Consider the following 25144-nt stretch of genomic DNA (forward strand, 5'->3'; position numbering starts at 1 on the left):
AACTCATTGGTGAGACCATTCCAACCTGGGCTTTTATCCTTGGGCAAGTGTAACAAGACGTCCATAACCTCTGCCTCACCAATATCTGACTGCATAGTAGCTTGCATGTCCTGCGGAAGCTGATTGCGGACCAGGTCATAAAAAACCGAACGGGCTTGAGTAATTTGGGCTGAAGGTGGAGAAGCGGAACCGAGAAGGTCACGGAAATAATTCTTGCACATATGCACAATAGTCTGTGGATCCAGGATAAGGTGGCCTTCTGCATCCTCGAGTCTGGTCATATTCTCTCGAGCAGGAGAGGTGTGGAGAGCTCGAAAGAACTTATGGGTCTGACATGCACTATCTTGCAAAGTCTCTGTCAGATGTTGCAATTTGGCCTACTGATACGATTTTAACTGGAATTCTTTAATAAGATTGGCCACCCGCATGGCCAGTGCAAGCAGAAATGCATCATCCGGAGTGTCCACCAGCAGCAGAGAGCGAACCAAAACCAGCAGGTCCTCCGCTGCCTGTCGACGGCGCTGACAAAGATAGGCATGATAGATCCCATACTGCCGAGCAACCTGCTGCACATTAGAGAGCAATCTTTCAAATGACGCAGTGCCCTGAGAGGAAAAGTCGAAGAAGAATCTGTCAAGCAATTGCTGCATATAGCCCTGAAAAATTGCATGCTTCAAGTAGGACGAGTTGAAACGCAAAGGAAGGCTCTCCAGAAATTGCTTGAAAGGTGCAATGGGTTGTGCAAGCAACTCGAACTGCAGAGGGAAATGGTCCGACAAGGCATATTGCTGCAATACTTTTATTTCAAGCATCTCAGGAAGAAAATCATCATTCTGCATGATATATATACGGTCCAACCGCGACCATGTTGTTGCATACTGGGCCGAATGGAAAGTAAACCCTGTAAAAGACGGGTGTAGCCAGGACCAAAGATCTTGCTTAAGAACCGCAAGAGCCAACTCATGCCACATATGACTTTCCGGCGCATCCATTACCGAGTGCTCTGATGTGGATTGGGAAGAATCAACACACATATTGAAATCCCCCATGAAGAAGCCCCGTCTGCAAAGTGACAAGAAAGTCTGCAAAGTCTGCCAAAGCTCTCGGCGAGATAACGAATCATTCGGAGCATAGAGGCTAAGTAACCATAAGATTTCCCCTTCGAATAAAATTTCAACCACCAAAAAGCGGCCATGAACATCATTTTTAATAAAAACATGCTGATATTTGGCATGTACAATCATGAGCACACCCGAATAATGCATGGCCTGTGTTCCTGCATAGAACAAATGAAAGCCATGGCAATCCATAACTTTTCCGGCGTCACCGTGACTCTTGTGCTCAACAGCGCACAGGACATTCCACTGATTCTCATACAATGCAGTCCACATGGCATGTTGCTTGTGTCGAGAACAAATTCCTCGCACATTCCACGTGGCTATTTTCATGTGTATGCAAAACAAAATCAGGTACGAGGCACAGCTTGCCTCGATTTGACTTTGTCGGCGAGAATGTCCAGGACTCCCTCATCCAAGAAATCGGCCAACACCGCAAAAGAGTTCTGAGGACCAGATTTGGAAGTAGACGGCATATCTGCTGGCTTGGGGTTGGAACGTGGATAACGACGGTCCCACGGGGTAATGGCGTTGCCTCTGGTATCAAAAGCCAGCTTTGCAGGTGGACCCTTTAGACGATTCGAATAAATTTTCCTGGCGAGCTGAGGACGGGGGGCTGAGGAAACCATAGGAGCAGAGCGCTCGGAAGACATTTCCTTCCTGCGCGTATATGTACGCATGGAATCTTGTGAGGTAGTAGTCACAGTACTCTCCATGCCAGCAACAATCCTATTGCCTTTTTTTGCACGTACTTCAACCCAATCAGTGGCACGGGAATCCAGACCCGAAACCTGTTGTTTACCTTTGGCCAAGACTTGGGGCGGGTGGATAGTATCCAGCGACGGAGCATCACACACCATATCTTCCATGGGCGGCGCAACATGGCCCGCATCTGAAATGTGTTGCTGCTCTGGGCATTCGGCCATAAAATGCCCCTACTGTCCACAGGAAAAGCAATGGCCTGCAAAATTGCCCCATTTCAAACGAAAGTGTAATGGATGCATGCTAGAGCAATTGAGGTGAACCAAGCAGGCCTTTTCCTTGCAGTGTCCCATAACATGCACAAGCGGTTACAATTCACAGCCCTGAGACTGGGAGGGACCAGAACCATGCCCATAGCGGCCATAGCATCCTTCAATAGCGGCCAATAAACCGCCGGACAATTTTCCACTTCTACCCACACAGGGCATTCACGTTGCAGCAGGCGCTGAAAATCTGCCATCGGGCGCCATGGAACCACATGAACCAACTGACGATCAAAAAACAAAGGCAGTTTAGACAGGAGAGCAGCACGGTGCGTCTCAGCTTTCAAGAGGACCTCAAAAAAACCTCGGGACCCAACAAAAATCTCTTCAACACATTTCCCTTGTAGCAGACTCTGCAGCCATTGGCGAATACGGGAAAGCAGCGGGATTCGACCAGTGAAGAAGAGTATCACAGCGCGATCATAAAACACCGAAAAGGAGCGTAGGACAGTTTTTGGGTCGACGGTAGCTTCCAGAACATCGTCAGGTGCAGAGTCAGAAAAGGCTTCCTGATTATGTTGAACATATTCGCCAAGCAGAGTGTTGGCAAATTCTAGCAAATGCTCCCAGTTCACATCCTGAGAGTCCACAGGATCCAAAGCAACCTGCGGATAGGAACGATCCTGAAGAACACCTATCTCTTCCGAGGTATGCTTGGTACGTTTACCTGTAGGTTGGATGTTAGGACCCGGGGGCATCTCTTCGGTGCACGGAACCATATCCTCTGGTTCCTCAGTATCAGAATCCGGGCTGAGTGCGGCCACCGTTTGGTCGATGAAATCCAGATCCAAACCAGCCATCTTGTATGACGAGCTGATCTCGAAGGAGGACGGACGCACAGTGCAGATCACTGTCGGCTGAGTTAGAAATTTGCACCCCTTTAAGCTGGTTTCGCACACGGCGGAGGACGACCCTCAGGACGTCACACGAACAGGGCAGGCGTTAAAAGTCTGGGGCGACCACCACGGTGGCTGACGGGCGAGGACAGCGTTCGACAGGCGAGGGGGGCGACCTATAGGCAAGGGCGGACACCAGGCGTGGGCAGAAGCCCTGATGCACAAGGCGGACGGGCGTGAACCAGGCGCAGAGCCCGCAGTTCAAGCGGGCGACAGAAGGGCAGGAGGCGCAGCTGACGGGCCGCCAGAGGCAGGCGATGAGCCTGCGATGGACGACACGCAGGGCGGTTACAGGCGATGACAGGGCGACGGGGCGGCTGCAGACGTGGTGGCATGACAGGTAGCCGATAGGGCGGGACGGAAGGCGGGACGAAATAGGGCGACGCGCATGGGCGAGACGGTAGAGGCGCAGGGCCACGTGACGGAAAGGCGATGGACGATCTCACCCGACGAAGGACAGACGCCCACGACCACGATCCGCCATCGCGCTCTCCGCCATTGCTTCTCTCTCTCTCTCTCCGCACATATACTCTCTCTCTCTCTCTCTCTGAGAATCTGTGGAGTAGAAAGTACACAGCTTTCTCTCACTGTTATGATATCTCGAAACCACACACACACACATTCTCTCTCTCTCTCTCTCTTCAAACTTATTGGTATCAATGAGCATTTATGTTATGTTCCCTTCACACCCTCTCTTTGACACACCCCCTCCTTTCCTCCCCTTATTTTCTTTCCCATTCTCATATTCCCCACCATTCACATGTATTTTTATTGGGTTGCTTTGGCATAATTAAGTTGTGTATTACACACTCGAAGGGCAAGCTCATTTTGGTAAGGTGATAATCCAAAACCCAAGTTGGGTAGTAGGGAACATTGGTAAAAGTTGTCATAAGTTATTGTTAAACAAGAAATAATGGATGCACAGGGACAATCTTGGTCTTGGACATTGAATGGATCCTTAGTTGTACTTTATGAAGGCTCATTCCAACCAAGGCAACCACTATTGTGTGCATTTTAATGATTGTCTAGTCCAATGACAACAAATAGCATGATTGGATAGAGATAGTATGTCTTCTTCTATGCCTCCATGAGAGCCTATGGTAGAAGAGTAGGGCTTGACAAACGTTAAAACAACACTAGGGCTTTATTGTTTGTTTGAAGATATTGTCACCATTAGAATCACCATCAGTATTATCTTTCAAAATTCCCTACTTGATTTTTTCTCTTAATAAATTTAAATGTATTTGATGCTATTATATTGTAATTAAATTAAATGTGATTATTGTTATAATTAAGGTTTTTCAATCATCTTGAGAAGCATTCTCATAAATTGGAGGGTCCATGAGCAGAATAGCTATTACTATTGAAGAGATTACATTGAATATCTAATTTCCAAAGTCTTGGTGTAGCCTGTGATGAAGAAATTGCATAATCAAGCTGAAGACAAACATGATTCAATTTGAGTAAGGGTCTAAGAATTGCAATCTTAAGCATGTAACACCCCACAAACTTGCACATCAAAAGAATCATTACTACATGCAATGAAACTTGTTGACTTTGAATCATTGAGTAAAACACCTAAAGTATTTTGGTTTCCCTCTCAACTGGCATAGTGCCAACACATTTGGCACCAGATCCATCAGACAATGACTTACTAACTTGAAGTATTCTCTTAGGCATTGGTGCTTCCCAAAACCCAAACAATAAGTACTTGATTTTACACATTGTCATGTGTTTTTGCATAAACTGAAAACCCCTAGTCGTAGTAGGAACTTTTGTGCTTGGTTGTTTTTGTCACTATTTGTCTTGCTTTCATGCTCAAATTTTTTATGTTTGCATAGACTAGGATTGCTTTTTATATTGTTTTTTAATCCTTTGTGCTTGAGATTTTGATTATCTTGGGCAAGTTTGGTGTTTTCTTAGATAAATTGGAGTTATACTTAGTCTATAGCTGCTAGGTAACTTGAATGAGGTATATTTTCTTGCGAATATTCTTGCACATCACAAGGATTTTGGTTTCACAAGCACTTCACATTGCACTTGTTGAATAACCACACTCAGGATTGTCTCTTGATTTTCATCAATTACTTCCATGCTATGGGTTGAGTAAATACACATTGCACCATCCTTGAGTACTAGCATGGCATGACACTTGCATATGCAGTAAATCTTAGATGCATATGCACTAGAGACATCATCTTTTATTGTGCATGCATAGTTCTTTGCAAGCATGAGAGTGGGATATTTGTCATTGAACTAGGAACCTCATGCTAAGAGGGAAAGGTGGCTAGGAAAGTTTGAGGGTTGTGAAGGACTCCTCTAGCTATGAGATGGGATATCTATTTGGTCAACATCATGAGGACCAACTATTTTCCTAAAAGTTTGTGAGATTTGTATTGGTGGAGAGAAGTGCAATTGTCTTTCTTTCATTGTGCGATGAGAGGTGAGGTTAAGTTTTTTAACTTAAAGAAGGAATTGTATTTGCATCCTACATGATGACACACTGGCACTTGTAGACGGGCTAGTCATAATCTTTATCCATGCATCTATTTTTCGTGTGTGCCACAATGCTTGTGTAATTACATAGCATTGATTTTGGCTTTGCATTTCTTCAAGATTATGTGTGACTAAGCATGGAGTTCATTTTTCAAAGCACGTTTTTTGGATAGGACACATTGTATGAAACCAAAAGCAGGTACACTATGAAAATCATTTTCTATTTTAAAGACATGAGGCTTTGTTTGGGATTGGTGAGTATAAGGCTACTAACAAGGAAGCTTTGCAAGAAGCCATCTTCTTGCTTGTAGACTTTTCCAATGCATTGTGATGTAGGCTTAGTTCTAAATGCCCTTGGGAAGCATGCATACATTTCCTAAGAATTTTATTATGGAACATGGGAAACAACTGGGATACTATTATCTACTCAAGCAAGAATTGTTTCTTCAGTAGTAATTATGTGTTCTGATATTGGATGTGTGTGTGTGTGTGTGTGTGTGTGTGTGTGTGTTTTAGAGACACTGATTTTGCATATTAAAAAGGCAAATACTTGAAAAGATGCTTGGAAAATCGTTGAAAAGATATATGGCATATGCATCGAGGTAAGGAAAATAAAGCTAAAGCGGAGGTTGCATGGTGCATGGCAAGGAAATAGAAGCATCGGTGATTATGTGGTAGAATTAAATAGGTTGTAGAATATCTTACTTCAGTAAATGCACTAGTTGATGATGATGATTTAGCGTCCATCACTCTAAATGGACTTGGACCAACATACAAGTCCCTTGATACCTCCATTTCCATGATGGGAGATGCTATACCTAAATTTGAAGAGTTGATTACCTTGCTACCTATGGAATAAATTAAGTTGGACCTCAATGCATCTAGCAATGGAAAGAATACAAGTCATGATAGTGTGTTTTATCATCAGTGAGGATGTGGTAGCTCATCTAGAGCTATAGGATCATCTTATGGCCATGGAGACACCTTTGCATGAGGTAGTAGTATTTTTGGACATGGTGATTTTATGCCTAGAGATAGGGGGAGATCCTACTCTAGAGGGAGAGGATGCTCTACTCCATATATAGATGGTACAGATCATTATTGTGGGCAGTTTGCTCACTCAAAAGAGAGTGCTTTCATAAGAAAAATGCTATGGTTAGGGGTCGAGGAAGGACTTAGTTTGGGAACTATGCAGGTGGATATAACAGTGATGACTATATTTCTAAAGGTGGCTCATCACCTAGAGGTCATCTCTTTGCCATGGAGCATGTACTTGGTAGTATGATGCACTCTCCCAGAGAGGATGATTGGTTTTTGGATTCAAGTGCTACAAACCATATGACTCACCATGTGGAATATTACCAATTGCCACTATCATCACGGATGTGATTACAAAATAAAATTGGCCCCCTTGAGTCCCTTATCATACTCATAAGTATGTGGTGTAACATAATCAAGATATAAGCAAATAACTCTAGATTGATTTGGGAAGTCCTCTTGGCTGCATCATTGGTACCAATGGTGGACATTACAAGTGTAGGATGATTTAGGATAGGTGTCCATTAAATGGAGGTATATCATTGTGGATTCATCATTATTTTGAAGTAGCTTGTTTGCATAGTTTGCTTGGTTGAAATAGCACTCTCTCTCAAAATGACCAAAGTGTCTACGAAATTGTGCATTGATGTTTACCTTTGTTTTTGGGATTCTTTTCTTCATAATTAGTTAATCAACAATGATTGCATTTGAGCCTTGAGTGTCTTGTTGTAATGAAGACATTGTCACAAGTAGTAGCTGAAGCACTCCCAATGGATTTATATTTGCTATCGCTCTCCAGTAAGGATGCCTCAATGTTGTGTAGTTTCAAATCTTCCATATTAGATAACCATCTGTATCACAACTTACTAATAAAATAGCTTTGGCCTCATCTTCATCTAGTGTTCTTTTTAGAATAACTAGTTGTTGTTTAATACCCTTATATTTGTTCAAGTGACTTGTGAGACCTTCCTTTGGGTTGAACTTTAGATTATAAAGTTGCATTAGTAGTTTTCTCTTAGAGTGCTTGGATTTAGGGTTGAAAACTTTGTTGAGCTCCTCCCGTGCTAACTTTGCACTTGGAATACCATCAATGTGATGTATGCATCATCACTTAAGCCTCCTGCTATATATCCCAATGCTTTCTTTTTGTTTTCTTCATTTTCCTCTTCCAAAATTGGTGAGCCTCTCCCAATGGTAATGCCCCATAAGCTCTTCCACATGAGAAGATCCATTATTTTTTATTGCCAAGTGGGGAACCTAGATCCTAGAAATTTATCAATGACATCTTGAGTTGACATGATGGAGAGGTCTTATTGGGCTTATAAACAAATACCCAATAGTGTCTAACTCAGCGCCTTTGTGGGCCTTTGTCTATTTATAACACCCAATCTTGGTCGGCGGGGCCTTTGTGGTTTACTCGTGAGATATTTTCATTTCCTAACTCATACAAATTTGCATGGGAGAGAAGTCAGCACCCAGATTTATAATGAATAGTTGGGTTTATTTTGGAAAAACTGAATGCCCAATAATTTAAGAAGGTTCGGCCTTTATATTGGTTTGTCCCATTTTCCACCTTTTAGCCTTGCGTTTAATTCTTGCCTACCTATATGCCCATCTCCATTGTTCTTCAATATTGCGTTCTCCAATCTTTAGTTGCCTTAGCCTTTCTTGGACCTTTTTTGTCATCATTGTAGCATTAATTACTTTTCCAACGTTGCTTTATTGATCCAAGGAATGTTTGACCCAATGCTAGTGTCTACATTTAGATATGAGCTACATAACAAACAATGCTCCGGTTTTTCATTTGGTTGTGTACTCGATGAAACATTTCTTCATTTCTAAGTTTATTCTATCGGTTTTTCGCGTGAAGAAAGGTTGAGTTCAATTGATGGGTTTAGAGCGATTTTTTTTCCCTTTCTTTTGTTAGTGTATTGGTTTTATGTTGTTAGTATTGCTAGGACCATTCCCTCCCATATGACCATGTTTCTTTGGAGTCATAATATCTACCGTTATTGCTGTTTTTCCTTTGAGTCCATCCTCCTACCATCTTGGGCGGGCTCCCCTAGCTTACTTGCATGTTCTTTTTTTCTTCCATGTGTTTGAGCATCCAAACATTTTTTTCGTTCTTTTGTTAGTCTATTGGTCTTATGTTGTTAGTATTGCTAGGACCATTCCCTCCCATACGACCATGTTTCTTTGGAGTCCTAATATCTACCATTATTGTTGTTTTTCCTTTGAGTCCATCCTCCTACCATCTTGGGCGAGCTCCCCTAGCTTACTTGCATGTTCTCTTTTTCTTCCATGTGTTTGAGCATCCAAACATCTGTTATAAGATATGGTGCCTCTCCCAAATGGACCTGCCACACCATGAACACTCTAAGTTCATCAAGTTGTACCTCTGCATGCATCAACACAATACCCAAAATCAAGTCTTTATCCATTTTTACACAAGACGAAAGCATTTGTTGTTTACAATCAAGGATGGGGGTTGGCGCATGATGGTGCGTGTTACCTAGTATTCAAGGCAGGCATGCACGAAACAAGCATGATGACACATGAGAACGGCACAGGGCATTGTTATTATGTACATATGTATGTACGTGATCATCAATGGAGAAGCGTGGCCTTCGTGGCACGTATGTTAAAGCGGCTAGATGAAAGAGGGACAAGGCACTTCTTTTGCTTTCGAAAATATGAGATCAATGGGGCCGGAAACCCAACCTTATCCTTGAGGTGGCATTGTTGTTATATAGGTGCATGTGATGCAATCGAGAAATGTGGACGTTGTGGCATGTACATCAAAGTGGCCAAATGAAAGAGGGCGAGGCGAGCCAAGTTAAAAGCCTCCTATTGTTCGATTTTCTTCCTTTTGGGGGGTGATCATTCGTTGATTTTGGTGGGCCTTGGGGTAGTTAGGGGTTGGAACTTGGCAGTCCCTTTGGAAGGGGCGCTGCCTGGAAGATCACATCGACAAGAGCTTGCCTTGTAGTTGGAACTTGGAAAGACAAGCAAGGTTGTAGACGCTTCCCGAACGCTCTAAGAGCTTGCCTTGGAAGGTTGTAGACGCTTCCCGAACCCTCTAGGCTCTCTCGTGGAGGCTCCTATTTAAAAGGATGCCCGCGCTACGCGCAAGGCCAAGAAGACGAATCAGAGCAGTCGATCGTTGTACGGACCCTTCGGGCATCGCTCGATCTATTCCCAGGGCACTAAGCATTCCTCTCTTTCTCTGTCACACACACGCACTCACTCTCCCTCCCTTGCTCGCTCGCTCTCAGAGAGGCGCCGCCAAGCCTTACAGAGAGATTAGCACAGATTATTATTACAATGGCGCTGAGCCCATTCTTCGGCCGGAGGAGCAGCAGCGGCGCCATCTTCGACCCCTTCTCCTGGGACCCATTCCCCAGCGGCTCCGCCCTCTTCAGTCCTTATGCCGACTGGCCCTTCCGCCTCCTGGACAGCGAGCCGTCGCGGCAGCTGGCCCGCGAGGCATCGGCCGTGGCCAACACTCAGGTGGATTGGAGGGAGACGCCCGAGGCCCACATCTTCCAGGCCGACCTGCCGGGGCTGAAGAAAGAGGAGATGAAGGTGCAGGTGGAGGACGGGCGCGTGCTGTGCATCAGCGGCGAGCGCAGCAGGAAGGAGGAGAAGCAGGAGGGCGACAAGTGGCACCGCGTGGAGCGGGCGCATGGCAGCTTTCTGAGGCGCTTCCGCCTGCCGGACAACGCCAAGAGCGAGGAGCTGAGCGCCCGCGTGGAGAATGGCGTGCTGACCATCACCGTGCCCAAGCGTCAGACTCAGCAGCCCAGCAAGCCCGCCATCACCGACGTGCCCATCTCCGGCTGAGCCTCGAATGCACTCCACTCTATGGAGAGAGAGACCCTCAGCTGTAAAAATAACAGGCCGTCTTCCGAGTTGCAACGCCACCGCAAATGCAATGTTGTTTGCACACCAGTAGCTGACAATGTTGTTTGCACTAATATCTCTGTATACCAGTATAGCCATCGAATCCCATCAAGGGGCCACAGCCCCCGAACTTTGTAATGATCCTTTTCCTTGCTTCTCGCTTTAATACAGTTCGAAAGGTTTTTCCCCAACGTAGCAAATTCAGTTGAGGCATTCCATTCCCGTCCCCCTTTCAGTTTGGGCTAGGATCTTTCCTTTCTCCTTGCGGGGAAAAAAAAGGTGCAAACATATCCTTTTAATTTTCTGCCCCAAGCTTTGCAAAAGGTATATGAGGATATGGCCATTGCATGATGCAATCATTGCAAAGTCGTAAAAGCTATGAAATGAAATAAAACCTTCTCAGAATTTTAACTAAATGTTAGGTTTGGAATCCCGAACCCAAGTCCTCGGGCAAGGATATTGCTCCCAAGTACATGCGGTGCAATATGCGAAAGAGAGATCGGATGAAAAAGAAAGGGTGGCTAAATAGGATAGAAGGAAAAAAGGACAAGATGTTTCTTTCAAAGAGGATAACCATGAATATCGATCGTGCATCACAATCTTTAAAATTATATATGTTCTTACTGTAACAATTACACGATGCAGCCAGCAGAGGTGGGTAAGGAGTAGAAAATGCACTAGCAAATATAAGAAGAAAATAAATTGCTTTAATTTTAAACGAATTGATACAAACATGGCTTTGTCCACTTGTGCGCTTCCACTGTGAAAACTTAGTTGGCGGTCCGGACATATAATAGACGAAGAGCTTAGCTGTAACTGAAACAACTTTGGCTAGGTGAAAGATAGATTGAGAACTCATGCTCACAATGGGAGCCTTACAACTTAAGAGTATCATAGATCATAGGTGGCACCTTACAAGGGTGGGGCATTCAGCATATCTAACATGTAACAAATCGTTATCTAAATATTAATTAAACATTAGGTTTGGAATCCTAAACCAAGTCCTTAGGGAAGAATATTGCTTCCAAGCCTATGTGGTGCAATATGAGAAAGAGAGACCAAATGAAAAAGAAAGGTTGACTAAATAGGATAAAAAATGAGTTCGACTTTCATTTGATATTCATCTTTTTTGCAATTGGAAATTGAAGATTCTGATAACTTCTTGGGACATGGCAAAGGGTCGAGAGCTGGTGGTAGTTCATTGAAGGATGTTTCACTCGGCCATTACTTGGTAATGATTGATTCTCATGTTTTCTTAGTATTCCATTTTGAGAGGACATAACATAGCCTATACTCTGTATTAAGGCACTTACAAGGCTGCTTGGTTTCTCTAGGTTCTAATATAATGTCCATGAGGTGATATTTTTAGACAAGACAATAGTAATTAGGATTTTTGGCTATGGTCATGGTTTCTCTGCTTCTAGAGCAAGATACTTTTTGGTCCTCTCATCTTATGCTTTGGCAGCAAATCGAATTGATATAAAATCCGTAGTTGGTTACAAGAGAAGAAAATTTCTATGTTATAGGGGAAAGATCCCTAATGAGGAAGATGTAAAAGCTCTTGAGAGCTAGATTTGTACTTTTCTATCTTAAAAGATACTATGAATTCTCAAGTTTCATTATTGTCTTTAGTATTTATTCTTTGAATTTGTTGAAAAAAACAATTGAATAGCTTGTCAAGAGCATTGCTTTTTGTAACTTCTCATCCATGTCTTGTGCTTCAAAAGAAACTTGTACGTGCTTGATAGTGAGATTTTTCCATGCTGCCTTGGCCACTATAAATTGCTAGGGGACCTTACTCCTCCACAAACTAAGCCCCATGGATATAAAAATATATGCTACAATACAAGAGAGTAACATTCGTTTTATACCATTGAAAATTTTATCAAAGAAAACTCAGATTATACATTTTGTCTCTTACAAAATAAAACGTGATGTGCTTTTCTCTCCATGCTTTTTTTATTGCTTGAACAAGATTTGTAATTGAACACTCGAACTCTTTTGGATATGTGTATGTTATCTTTTGTTGCTTGAGGACCTTTAGAAAGATATAGAGGTGTCTCCAAATCTCCATTCTTAGAAATGCAAGTAGCGGTATGCTTGCAATATTTATCGTTATCCCACATAGCTCTCTCCTCATTAATCACATCTAAGCAATCAAAATTGGTGGTTTTATTCTTTCAAAATCTCAACTATAATTAATAACTTGATAATTTTCTTACAAGTGTCTTTTTGAAGCATTTTTGGCCTTAATGATCTTTTAGAAACTTTTAAAAGATTTGAGAAAGTGCTAGAAGATTTTAAGAAGGTTCTAGAACATTACTTGGAGGTTCTAGAACATTACTTATATCAAAGACTTATATAAACATTGCTTATATCCTTGGTTATATTAGTAATGCTTATGTCATCGATGATATCATCGTCCTTCTAACAACGCTTGTCATCTCATGTCTAGAAGCTTCCCCTTAACCTTCTTAACTCTAGTATAAATATGAGTCTTGGGCTACATGCTGAAGTTTTGCTAAACTAATATGAGAGCAACAAGAGCTCGGCAAAGACAAGGATTGTCGGCTCACGACTTATAAGGGATTGACTTCAAGAAGAAGAAGAAGAAGAAGAAATTGATTCTTTATTTAAGAAGGCAAAGTACAAGAATATATTTATCTATACAAGATTCTCTACAATGTTTATAATAAGACTAGGTTTGTGATACAAGACAAGGCAAGATCTTGATACAAGGCTAGACCGAATACAATATAAGACATAAATCAAAGATACAAGACTTGAAGATCAAGATCATAGTCGCTATGAGTACGCCATGCAATCCAAAAGAAGTACACATATTTCTGTCATCTATGGGGTACTACCAGAGGTTCATAAATGCCCCTGGCAGAAAGAACATTGCCACTAACGAATCTATTATCCTTTAGCTATCTATTTGAATGGAGTGACCCTTGCAAGGTAGCTTTTAATTATGTGAAACATAAGCTAATAAAAACACCAATTTTAAAAGCACCTAAAAGGGGTGAAGTATTCTATATGATTTGAGTAGCCACCATGCATAGTATCGGCTGCTGCTTATCCCAGATGTGAGAAAAAAAATGGTGCCACTCGATTGCTTTTGCTAGTCGAAAGTTGGGTATATAAAAAATCAACTACACCTACATGGAGAAATTGTGCCTTGCAATGGTATTTGCAACTAAAAAAATCAAGCATTATATCCTCTATGAGAAGGTAGTTTTTTATACAAAGGCACAAGGGCTTAGATTGTTGATGAACAAGTTATAGTTGCCCGATCATTTAGCAAAGTGGCTAATCACTTTGTAGGAATTTGATTATGAGATTAGAAGTAAGCCACCAAAATTGCAGGGCATTATGGAATGCCTTGTGGATTTTAGGGACTTGAAAGACACTTTGGTGGAAGAAAGCGATATGGCGTTGTTATTTAAGATTAATACGGTGTCTATTCCCTCCTAATATACTGCTATAACGCATTATATCTCGACAGAAGAGACTCGATCTGGACTATCAAAATCAGAGAAGAGAAAAATTAGGCAACATGCATTGAAATTTTCCTTGATTGTAGGAATATTATATCGGCAGGGGATTGATGATATCTATCGCCGATGTGTAATGCCTGATGAGGTTCCATTCATTTTGGAAGAGGGCCATGACTCCGCTTGCGGAAGGAATTTTGTTGGGTGGCTTACTGCACAAAAAACTTTAAGAGTTAAATATTGGTGGTCACCCATTTTTCAAGATGCATTTGAGTATGTTAAGAGATGAGATACTTGTCAACGGCATGACAATAGGGAGAATATGAAGCGACTGCTTACTCCTATGGCTATCCTTCCATTTGACAAGTGGGGCATAGATTTTGTGGGCTCTATTACTCCATTATCCACTATGCAAAAGAAATATATTATCGTGGCAACTGACTACTTTACAAAATGGTCAGAAGCACAAGCAATGAGGAAGGACGATGCAAAAGAAATTGCTAGTTTCCTATTAGAGCAGATTATATGCCAATTTGGTCTACCAAAAGAATTAATATCAAACCATGGAACCCATTTCCCAAACAAAGTGATTAAAAGTTTGACTGAAGTATGGCAAATTAAGCACAACAAAACAACTCCTTATAACCCGCAGGCAAATGGGGAGGTTGAAAGTACTAACAAGCAACTTGTGGGTATTTTATCAAAAATAGTCTCCGAAAAGAAGTGAGACTGGGATAAGAAATTACGTGTGGCAGTATGGGCATATAACACGACATTTAAACAATCCATTAGCCACACCCCGTTCAATCTAGTCTATGGGAAGGAGTGTGTTTTTCCCTTAGAGATTGAGTTTTCGACCCATCAGATTCGCAATCAATCATTCTTTGGGTGACAAGGATACTCTCTTTGAGCGCTTTATGACTCTGGCCCACTTGGATGAGCTCAAATTGCAGAGTCTGTTGCACCTGGAAGTGGCTAAGCATCAGATGAAGCAGTTGCATGATCTAAAAGCGAAGAAATATAACTTTAAGAAGGGACTATTAGTTCTATATTATGATGCATGTAGAGAACTATTTCCAGGAAAACCTGAATCCAAATGGAACGGTCCGTACAAGATCGTAAAACTAGGGAAGAATAAGTCCATGGCATTACTAGGTGATCTTGAGGGAGTGGAGTTTAAAAATAAGGTTAATCTTAATAAGATTAATCATTATTATATCTAAATGAACTAACTAAATAAATGCCTTGCAGGTCAATACTGGATTGATCGGGAACTTGCAAGAAACGAAAGAGGTTGATGGGGCGGTTGATTCCTTATTTGGAATACCCATACTTGGAGTAGAGATATCATCAGGGGAAGGTCATCTGGTGGAGTAAAGGATATAAAGTGATTGAGCAAGAGGACAGATCATTCGTCTGGGAAATCAAAGTCTTCTGTTATCACTGCTTATGAATTCTGACAAGCATCCCTGTTACATTCAATGAAGGAGGTGGGATGGAGCCTTCAGTACATCCTTTGAATATGCTAAATTTTGATTATCATAATTACGAGTAGAGGTGACGATGGCGAGTTGTATGAACCCACTCTGGACGTACACAATGTACTTTGATGGAGCATCCAGGGGTCCCAATAAGAAAGGGAGTATAGAGGTAGTTATTAAAGACCCCTGACATAGTCGTAATGAAATTGGCTGTTTATTTCGAGATTGGATTTACCAATAACATGGCAGAATACAAAGCTTTAATCATGGGGTTGAATATTGCTAAGAAAGGCGGTATTTATCGGTTGTTAGTAAAGGGGGATTCCCAATTGGTATTGAATCAACTAAATGGAACATATAGAGTTCAAAATCCTATTCTCTCTATGTAATATCGCACTGCTATGACCCTGCTTGATGAGTTTGAGAGAGTGTATTTTCAGTTGGTTTCATGATATTGGAATCAGTTTGCAGACTCATTAGCCAACTTTGATTATGAAGAAGACATTTTCTTCAATTGCGGTCCTGGTTTGGATATCTCTATGGATGATGAGATAGGACCTGGTCGATTATGGGGGCTTTTATCAAAATATGCCCTATATGGCAAGCAATGCTTAGTATGGGTGATGCAAAGAGTGACCGAGACCCATTTTCCTTTGTTATATTAGACCCATAGGTTGGTTAGATGACATGTTATGTATACACCTTTTACTATTTATGCAGGAGGTATGGGGCATAATTTGATACATTTAGTTTAGGGCAGGAACCCTTATTCCTCCTTAGGATGGAACATCTTGTCGTATATTAATAAGGATTTACAAGGGGAGATATATACGAGCTAGTTTGCTTGATTCCCTATGGCCAAGAGGGCCGGTAGCTTTTAAGGGTTTTAATGCTTGATTTCCATTAGGCCAAGAGCACCATATGTCTGTTTGATGCAGGTACGTTTAATGGTTTTCTATTTTAGTGATTGCATCATACAGGTTGACGAAGCCACTAGAGGGAGCCTTTGCTGTGGAGGAGCTTGTTGTGACCATTCCAGGTAGTTTCATCCCCTTTTCGAGTCTTTTTTCCTTAAGCAGATAATGATATATATGTATGTAGGGGTTACCTTCTTTTCGTTTGTTGGGGACCATCAATCAAGGCATGAAGTCCTAGGTTCAGATTAGGTATGTGTGCAGGAGGTTTGAGCAATTGTTGCCTCCTACAAAGGCATTATCAGGCATTAAAAGACCTGTTTTAGTAGAAGGCAATCCTAGTGACCATGTTTTGCTGACCTGCTAGGAGGCCGTTCTCGGAGTTTCTATTAGTGGTGAGGTAGTTAGAAAAGCCTGCCAGACCAAATATATGCAAAGAAGAAAAATCCTAAATAGTTGAAGAATAAAAATATACGGAGGTGTGTAAAATGGGGTTCTAACCCCTATAAAAATTAGGAAAACAAAGAGCAAGAAATATCTATGAGCTGTGCTTATTGCCTTGCAAAGGCCTGGTAGGTTCCTGGGGCCAAGGCCTTGTCTTCCTAGGGGTGGCATCTAGCTGAAAAAATAAGAATAAGAGAAGGCTAGAGAGAAAATAAAAGTGAGCGGAAGATGAAAAGAACAAATGATTAAGTGTCACCTTGCTAGGGCTTGGTAGGTTCTTGGATATCGAGATAGGACCTGAGGCCAATGCCCTGTTTTCCTTAGGTCACTACGCTCAGCTCCCTCCTTTTTACATGCTCGAGTATGGAAAAATAAAGGCCTAAAAGGAAAATGTGCTAAAAGATAAAATTTCTTGATCAGGCTATAGGAGTCCTCGTCTAGGAGGAGCTCCTGGTTGAGTTGTCCTCAGTTACGTAGGTAGTTCAGACCACCACTTGGGATGACCATGTTGGAGCAGTTGGTTAGTGACTGGCTTTGGGCTTTCTATTAGATTATGCTAGGCCTACTCCTCATGGATTTCATGCCTTGGTTTGGTCAGTGGGTAGGGTGAAAGCTGTGATGTGCTTTGTTGTGTATTTTTTGTATCAACTTGATGCTCTTTGTGGTTGTGTTTATGTGCAGATTTGTTCGTGGGATTCAACGCTGAGTCGCCCTATCTCGTGGTTGCCAATGATCGGTGTACTTTTTCCCTAGAAAAGTGTTGAAATTTTGCCAAAAAATCAGCATTTCAAGAGAAAATTGGATCTTATCGAAGGTGGCAGAGACAGTTGGGTCAATTTTAAGTGGCAAGCAAAAGACAGGTTTCAAAAGTGTTTTGAAGAGACATGTAGCAACGGAATTTTCATAAATTTTTCGGTGCCGGATCGGACTTCTGGAAGTGACCGGCAGTGGGGGATCCCAAGAGGGTCAAGCAAAAATTTTCAGATCATGAAACAGACACTGGACATGGAAGAGGCAGTGCTCGCAATGGAGGCCAAGGAAACAATTAATGTAAATGGTCCTTTAAGACGAAGGGGGATTGACCCTTGGCGCCTCCCCCTCCAAATTGAAATGTGACTTGGGGGGGGTGTTGGCCAAAAAAAAAGAGAAGAAGGGGGGATGCACTATCAATGAATGGAGGGAAAAGGAGAAAGAGGAGCCATGACACTTCAACATACCCATATCAATCGATGAGATCAACCTCTTCCTCGATGTTTTCACTCTCCATCACCACTCTCGCCTTCGCAATTGGCCACCTGGTTGATCAAATTGAAATCTAGTCTTTCTCTCTCCTCCCCCTTTCTCTTCCGAACGGTGATCGGATTACTCCAAGATCAAGAGGAAACTGAAGGAAGGTGTTCATAACTGAAGAATGATTGTTGGTCATTGGTAGCGCGTATTAATTATCAAAAAACCCGCAACATGCAAATAAGCGGTATACTTTATTTTTATAAAGAAATTTTACTTTTTTTTAATATTTGATGATCTAAATGAAATTCATATGGAATGAAAATTTGTTTTGAATCTTGTTTGTATCATGATTGAGGGTTGCACATAAAAGAAATGCAGAATCATATTGATACATAGTTGTAATAATTAAATTACAACCCGAAAAGCGCCTTTTTAGAGGGAAAATGAAGGTTTTGTTGGTTTCGGATGGAGAAACAAAAACATCTTTTAGCTATCATAATCAGTTAATAAGCATATATTTAAAAACCCTATTTTTAATGAATAAGTAAATAGGAAAAATAAGAGAAAATTGGGGAAATTTAGGTTTTTTTGCGATAAATAAATAAGGAAAATATTATTAATATTTATGAATGTTTAACAAGCTTGATACATGAGGATTAAGCCTTAGTTCATCCTTGTTTGTATGTTTTAGTGCGTTCTTATTATTTTTCATATGAAAAAATGATATACAAATGAACCTTGAACCTACGCAACATTGAAAAAACCTAAATGGTTAAGGGGAGAAAGCATTTGTGAGTGTGTTTAGTTGCTAGAAATACATAAAATTTTGATTAATTTGGTTTATGCACAACATATAGGCTGATAATAATTTAAGTTTAAGGAGACTAGTAGCACGAGGAAACTTGGTGCTAGCCTCTAGCAACGTAGCAATAACGAGTAGATTGGAAATCATTAAAGTATTGTTTTTCACACCACATGGTTGATTTCTAATCATAAAATGGTTTCTCATAATGGTCATACACTTCTGCATTTTGCATGCCACATGGTACAAAACCTAGATGTATAGCACTTGATTGATTAAATAAATGACCAATGTGGAGTGTGTGAGGGTTCCTAGGCTGTAGGATAGACAAGCAGTTTCTTGGGATAAGTTTGGTGAGGAAATATCAATTCCTAGATCTTTATGTAGCATCAAGTTGCATAATGGTTTGCTATGGCTCCTGTGGCAATGTCAAATCTAGTTTCTATTCCGATTGAAATTCTCACTGTGGTGTAGTAGCAACGAGATGGGATTGATTTTGATGGATATTGCTAAACCATCACATATGGGAGGTGAAATTTTGGCTCAAGAACCAGCTCTAAAGATGTTCATTCTTCTCTTGATATTGTTAGTTTGACCAGCTAGAATTGATAGATATGGAGGATGATGTAGACACTATGGCTTTAGTAGCATCTAATGTGGCCAAAATCTTATGGCTAGATAGGTGTAGAAGGTGACTTGAGTGATTGAGAATGAGCTAGCTAAAAACCAATTTAGTAACAATTAGTACCAAGCTTGATGTAGAATTTGGGAGTAGTTGATTGCCTCACTCAAAGAAATCTAGATGCATGGCAATGGGGACATGAAGGGACTCAAAGAAATCTAGATGCATGGCAATGGGGACATGAAGGGATTAGGTCCACATTTTAATAAACATCATATTCCACTAAATCCAAAGGCCATTCCAATCTAGATGTAGAGGTATCAAATGAATCCACACATGGCAAAGTTGCTGAAGAAAGGGTTTGTCTGGTTGCTTTTAGGTGGGACTCATTGCTCCAATTGATTGTGTTGAGTGGATTACTCCAATCGTGATTGTGCCTAAAAGTAATAATAAACTTTGGATATGTGTGGACTATTAGAAGCTAAATGAGAAAAAATTTCCAACTCCCTTCTCTATCCACTTGGATGGATTATGAGATACATTTCTTCCTTGATTTTAGTATGTATAATTAGGTTCAAGTGGCAATAGAGAACTAGCTGAAAAAAGATTTCATATCACTTGGGGAGTGTTTTTATGCATAAAATTGTGGTTTAGCCTCAAGAATGGACCAAACTCTTTCCAATAGGATATGCAAGAGATATTTGGGCCATAGCTTACTAATTTCTTACAGGAGATATTTGGGCCATATCTAACTAATTTCTTGCATGTATTTTTGGATGACTTTCGTATATTTGGTCAAATCATACTTCATTTGCATAATCTTCAATTGTATTTGGCCCAATGTTATGAGTCATCTTAAGCCTGAATGTAATGAAAAGTGTCTTTGGTACTCATAGTGAGATGCTACTTGGTTTCATGTGGATCATTATGTTCTGGTGTATTTAGGTAAGAAACAAAATGTGACTGGGTCGTTGTAAGCAGGTTGGATATTATAGCTATAATAATTTGAGTTTTGAGTGGTCCCCATTAATTAGACATGTCTTTGTTGATACTTTATCTTGTTTGAATAATGTCAAACACCTAGGTGGAGTGCGCATAACCTTATCATTCGACTGATGAATGTCAGTCAAAAGGAAAAGGAGGACATTAGATATTATGTCACCCACATGCGAAGTCTCTTTATTAAGAGAATCCCATCTACTACTACAGAGTGACCTACTGAGTGAGAGGTCTCTACAGTATTCATAAGCATAATTAGGAGTGAAGAGCTCTACAAGGCCTTGGTAGGTTACTCAAACCTACAAAGGGACATGCTAGCTAGGGTCTTTAAAGAAGCCATATGTGTAGACAACCTAGTCAAGGAGAGAAGCTCGAGAGCCACAAGCCGAAATAGTGCAGGCTCTAGAGCCTCAAAGAGAGCTACCACCACTAGCAAGAGATCTAGTCAGAGCAACCTCCCAAGAGAAAGGGAAGAGTGTTGACCCAAGCCAAGAATTGGCAGACATAAAGCTAGAGCTGGCCAAGATCCATGAAATCATTAGAAGACATGTGCAAGCTCACATGCAATGTATCCATTGAGGAGGGAATCACCTCTCGACCGAGTGCATGGATCCTAGATCCAACCCTTGTACCAACTATGGTAGATTTGGTCACGATGCTATGTGTGATTGCCAATGCGATTACCATATCCACTACTTTATAACTAGCCACACTACTTGGGGAATAACTTTGCCGACTTGAGATGTCCCAAGTGTGGAATCACTCACTTATATGCCGAATGTCCTAGGTGAAAACCGTCTACTAGCTCAGCCATCGTACCTTTGGGGTTGTTTGGAGTCGAAACACTTGATGGTGAGGCCATTTCCATCTCCTTGAATGTCATGACTAGAGCACAAACAAAGCAGGCCAGTATTTCATTGCCAAGACCTAGCAATATAGATGCAACCTCAATAGGAAAGAAGATCATCAAACGAAGAAAAAGAGGGTTGATGCCAAAGTGATGCTAAAAATGAATAGTGTGACCATACTAATGAGAAGGAAGCAAGTGGCAGATGCAGAGGCTGAGACTTCAACACCTAAAACAATGGAAAAGGGGAGTCCCAAGGTTGGAGAATATCATGATCCAAAGTGCAATTGGAAATAGTTGACAAGATTAAGACATGGGTGAGAGAAGCCCAATATCATCTAAAGGATGTCGAGACCATCCTAGAAGATGAGATCAACAAGTTCTCTAGTGTAAGCACACTTGTCTCACTGACATGCATAAACTCAAGAGATATATCCACATCTCATGCAGAACCACAAAGACAAGGCTTAGGCGCTGTCAATAGATAAGTTGCCCAAGACCAGTGGAAAAAGAGTGCAGGGAAAGATGGAAGTCAAGCGGCTAATGGCCTTCTTATGACATTGTTATCGGCCCTTGTAACATTGCTGGTGGGGGATTTGCTTAGGCAAATCCCTTCATTATGGCGAGAATTGAAGTGGTGGTAGGTAGAGGGATCTATTGAGCCAGGAGTAGTTGACTTGCATGACCATGATGCAGCCACACAGATACCTAGCCTCACATTAAACTCAATGCCTAAGAATGCCTAAGTCCTTACATGTGAATGCTTTCTGGGAAGGCACAGAGATGCATGTGGTTCTACCAGCGCTAGGAGATGTCATGAGAAAGGGGGTGTAGATAGAGGAGCAGGAGTCAATGTGCTTAGCCATGTAGTTCTACAGGCTTGGACCAACCCACCAGTGTTTGGAGACTACAAGGTTTAATGTCATGCTGGCTAATGGCATGAAAGTTAAGCCATTTGGAGTATTATTGGAGTGGTCCCTATGAAGATAGCAAGTGTCTAGTTCTCGGTGAACTTCACTATTATGAAGGGAGTAGACTATGATATCTTGCTAGGCCGCCATGGATGAGGAACACACGAGTAATCAAAGACTAGGGTAACAACTTCATACTCCTAGGTAACAGATCTGAGGCAGTAAGAGTTGAGATGGATACCATCTCATCTATCTTGAAAGGAGACACCCAAGCCAGGAATTCATGTAGACCATTGAAAAAGTACATTCCTTGCCCGAATGCAAGTATGATTGGATGCACGTACTAGCCACTGTCGACTTGCCATTTTCAGATGAGGAAGAAGATTATAAGTAGGCTACAAGAATAGTCGGTGAGTCCCATAAGGCCATTGCACCTCAAATGCCAAGGGATAAGACCCTACCATATGCATGCCACTCTGTATGATGGCCAAAAACAATAGCATATAACAAATACCCACCCCTTTCCATATTCCATCTAACAGACTTGAGCTCCAGGGGATTCTTGAGTATCTAACAAGGGAGCTAGCTAGTCACCTAACTACTAATCTTAAGCCACTCTAAGATCTCATGGATGAACCAAAATGGAAATGGACTAAAGTGCATGATCTAAACCTTATGTACAATTGGGCATTGGTCACGGATTACAAAAGAGTTGAGAATAGAGACCTAGATGACGATGAGCAGTCAGAAATGTAGCAATTCAGACAACAACAAGTACAAGGACTACTATTCCTCTAATGAAAGTAGTGAAGATGAGACCGAGATGATAGAGTACGACACTAAGGCTGAGTGATCAAACAAATAAAAGTAGACTCCAAGCTGCGGAGAGCCAATGCATTTAGAATTGAAAGAGGAATCTTCAAAACTAAATGTGACCACACTTTGGATGGCGCACTTTGGATGGATCACTTAGGTGTGAAAGACTATGAGCAAGGAGGGCTAGTCTAGCCAAGTGTCGCACCTTTCTTTAGGACAGAGTCAACCTTAGAGAGCTGTGACCACCAGGGGAAACTCCATCCTCTAGCGAGGGTTGTGAGTTCAACTCGGAATATCTCAACCAATTTAATGTGTGGCATATTCAAAGGCATGCTTGGGCGATAGCTAGAAGTATTTGTTGACGATCTATGTGCACACTCTAGTTGGAAAGAACACTTGGATAAGTTTCACATAGTCTTAGGAATGATGTAGGCTCTATAGTCTCTCTTTGAACCCCCTAAAGTGCCAATTTTGGGTGAAACACTGATGTATCTTAGGGCACTAGTGTCAAAGAATGGCATTGCCATTGACTCCTCTAAGATCAGTCGACTTGCCACCACCAACCAACTATAAGGGAGTTCAGTGCTTCCTAGGACACAAAGGGTACTATTGGTGCTTTGTTCTGAACTATGAATTGATTGCCAAACCACTCTACAAGTTGCTAATTGTATTTGAATGGACTGAGGAGTGTCAACGTGCTTATGAGAAATAGAAAAATACTCTCACTACCATACTAATTTTACGAGCCCCAGACTAGAGCATAATATTCCATGTGCATATTGATGCGTCAAAGTTTGCCATTGAAGACACTAGTGAATATAACCTTGAATACGCGGTGAGCTTTGCTAGCAGACAACTCACGGATACGGAGATAAACTACTCCACAATGGAGAGAGAGGGTTTGGCCATGGTATTTGCTATAAAGAAAATTCAGCATTATCTTTGGCTATGCCCTTTATCTTCTTTGTTGACCATCAAGCCTTTGCTCTATCTTGTCAACACTGGATGTATAGCTAGATGGTTACTTCTGCTTTTAGAGTTTGACTTTTTGTGGTATTATGCAAAGGAAAGTAACATTAGATGGCTGATCACATGTCCTATATACCCACAGGGGAGGCCATTGGGTGGATACGGCATTATAGATGACCTACCCAATACACAACTTTTTAGCATGTCTAGTTAAAAGGATCTATTTAGAGCCGATTTGATGCCTTATTGGGCTGATGACATAGTCCAGATGTCCTAGAGCACAAACTACTAGAGAGACCTATTGAGAAGGCTAGGCGAAGGCGTCTTATCCTTAAGATTCAACCCTATCAATTGATCGTCGACCAACTCTATAGGTTAGAAAAAGATGTCTTGTTATTGCGGAGATGTATATGTGAGCATGAAATGCATGATGTGCTAATTGAAGCACATGATGGAATTTCTAGAGGATATGTTGGTACCTAAAACAGGCCCAACACTAGCTCTCTGTCACTAGCCAAGCCTCTACTACTCACTCAAACCACCCGACACGTGGCCTCGCGGCCAGGATCGTCTAAGAAATTTGTGTATGTACGATTTGTAGTCAATGGATATTCATCCCCATACTCCTCAGAGAGAGTCCCTAAACATATTGGTGCTATACATTGTGTAGGCACATACAAAGGGAGCACCCCTGGACTGATCACCATGGCTCCACTATGGCTCTCCTACACCTTGGGAATTGGCCCCAAGATGCGCCGTGAACACATAGAATGCATTCGAAATAGGCTCCACTCTTTGATTAATCAATGCATGAGATAATGAATAACCCTCACTGAATATCCCATAAAAGAACAGAATATCTAACCCTATAGCTTGGGATACCTCACACTCTCCACGTAGGTCATCGGTCATACAAATAGGTGCTATGCATCTAGGATATGATACCATATGGTGCATGCAATGCAATTTTGTATGACTACCATGCTCAAACAAATTTATTCATTAGCAATCAACATTGTGTAAGTGCGAAGACAGTTCTTTTCATGATTTTCTCCTAATATGCAATTGCTACGTTGCTTAGGGCTAGTATCGAGCTTTCTTGTGCTACTAGACCCTTTTAATTTTAGACAACAACGAAC

At 41.5% G+C, this 25144-nt stretch overlaps 1 protein-coding gene across 1 annotated transcript; it reads left to right on the top strand.

The window, feature by feature from the left end:
- Positions 1 to 9620: 9620 nt before the first annotated feature.
- On the top strand, positions 9621 to 10808 carry LOC148037543 (17.6 kDa class I heat shock protein-like). The gene has a single exon (XM_087676475.1). The coding sequence runs from the start codon at positions 9895 to 9897 to the stop codon at positions 10411 to 10413; it is 519 nt and encodes a 172-aa protein (XP_087532601.1). The 5' UTR covers positions 9621 to 9894; the 3' UTR covers positions 10414 to 10808.
- The last annotated feature ends 14336 nt before the right edge of the window (positions 10809 to 25144 follow it).

This window comes from Lygodium microphyllum, chromosome 4, assembly GCF_053477565.2.
Source record: "Lygodium microphyllum isolate KBCC chromosome 4, Lygodium_microphyllum_v1.1.10, whole genome shotgun sequence".
Lineage (NCBI taxonomy): Eukaryota > Viridiplantae > Streptophyta > Polypodiopsida > Schizaeales > Lygodiaceae > Lygodium > Lygodium microphyllum.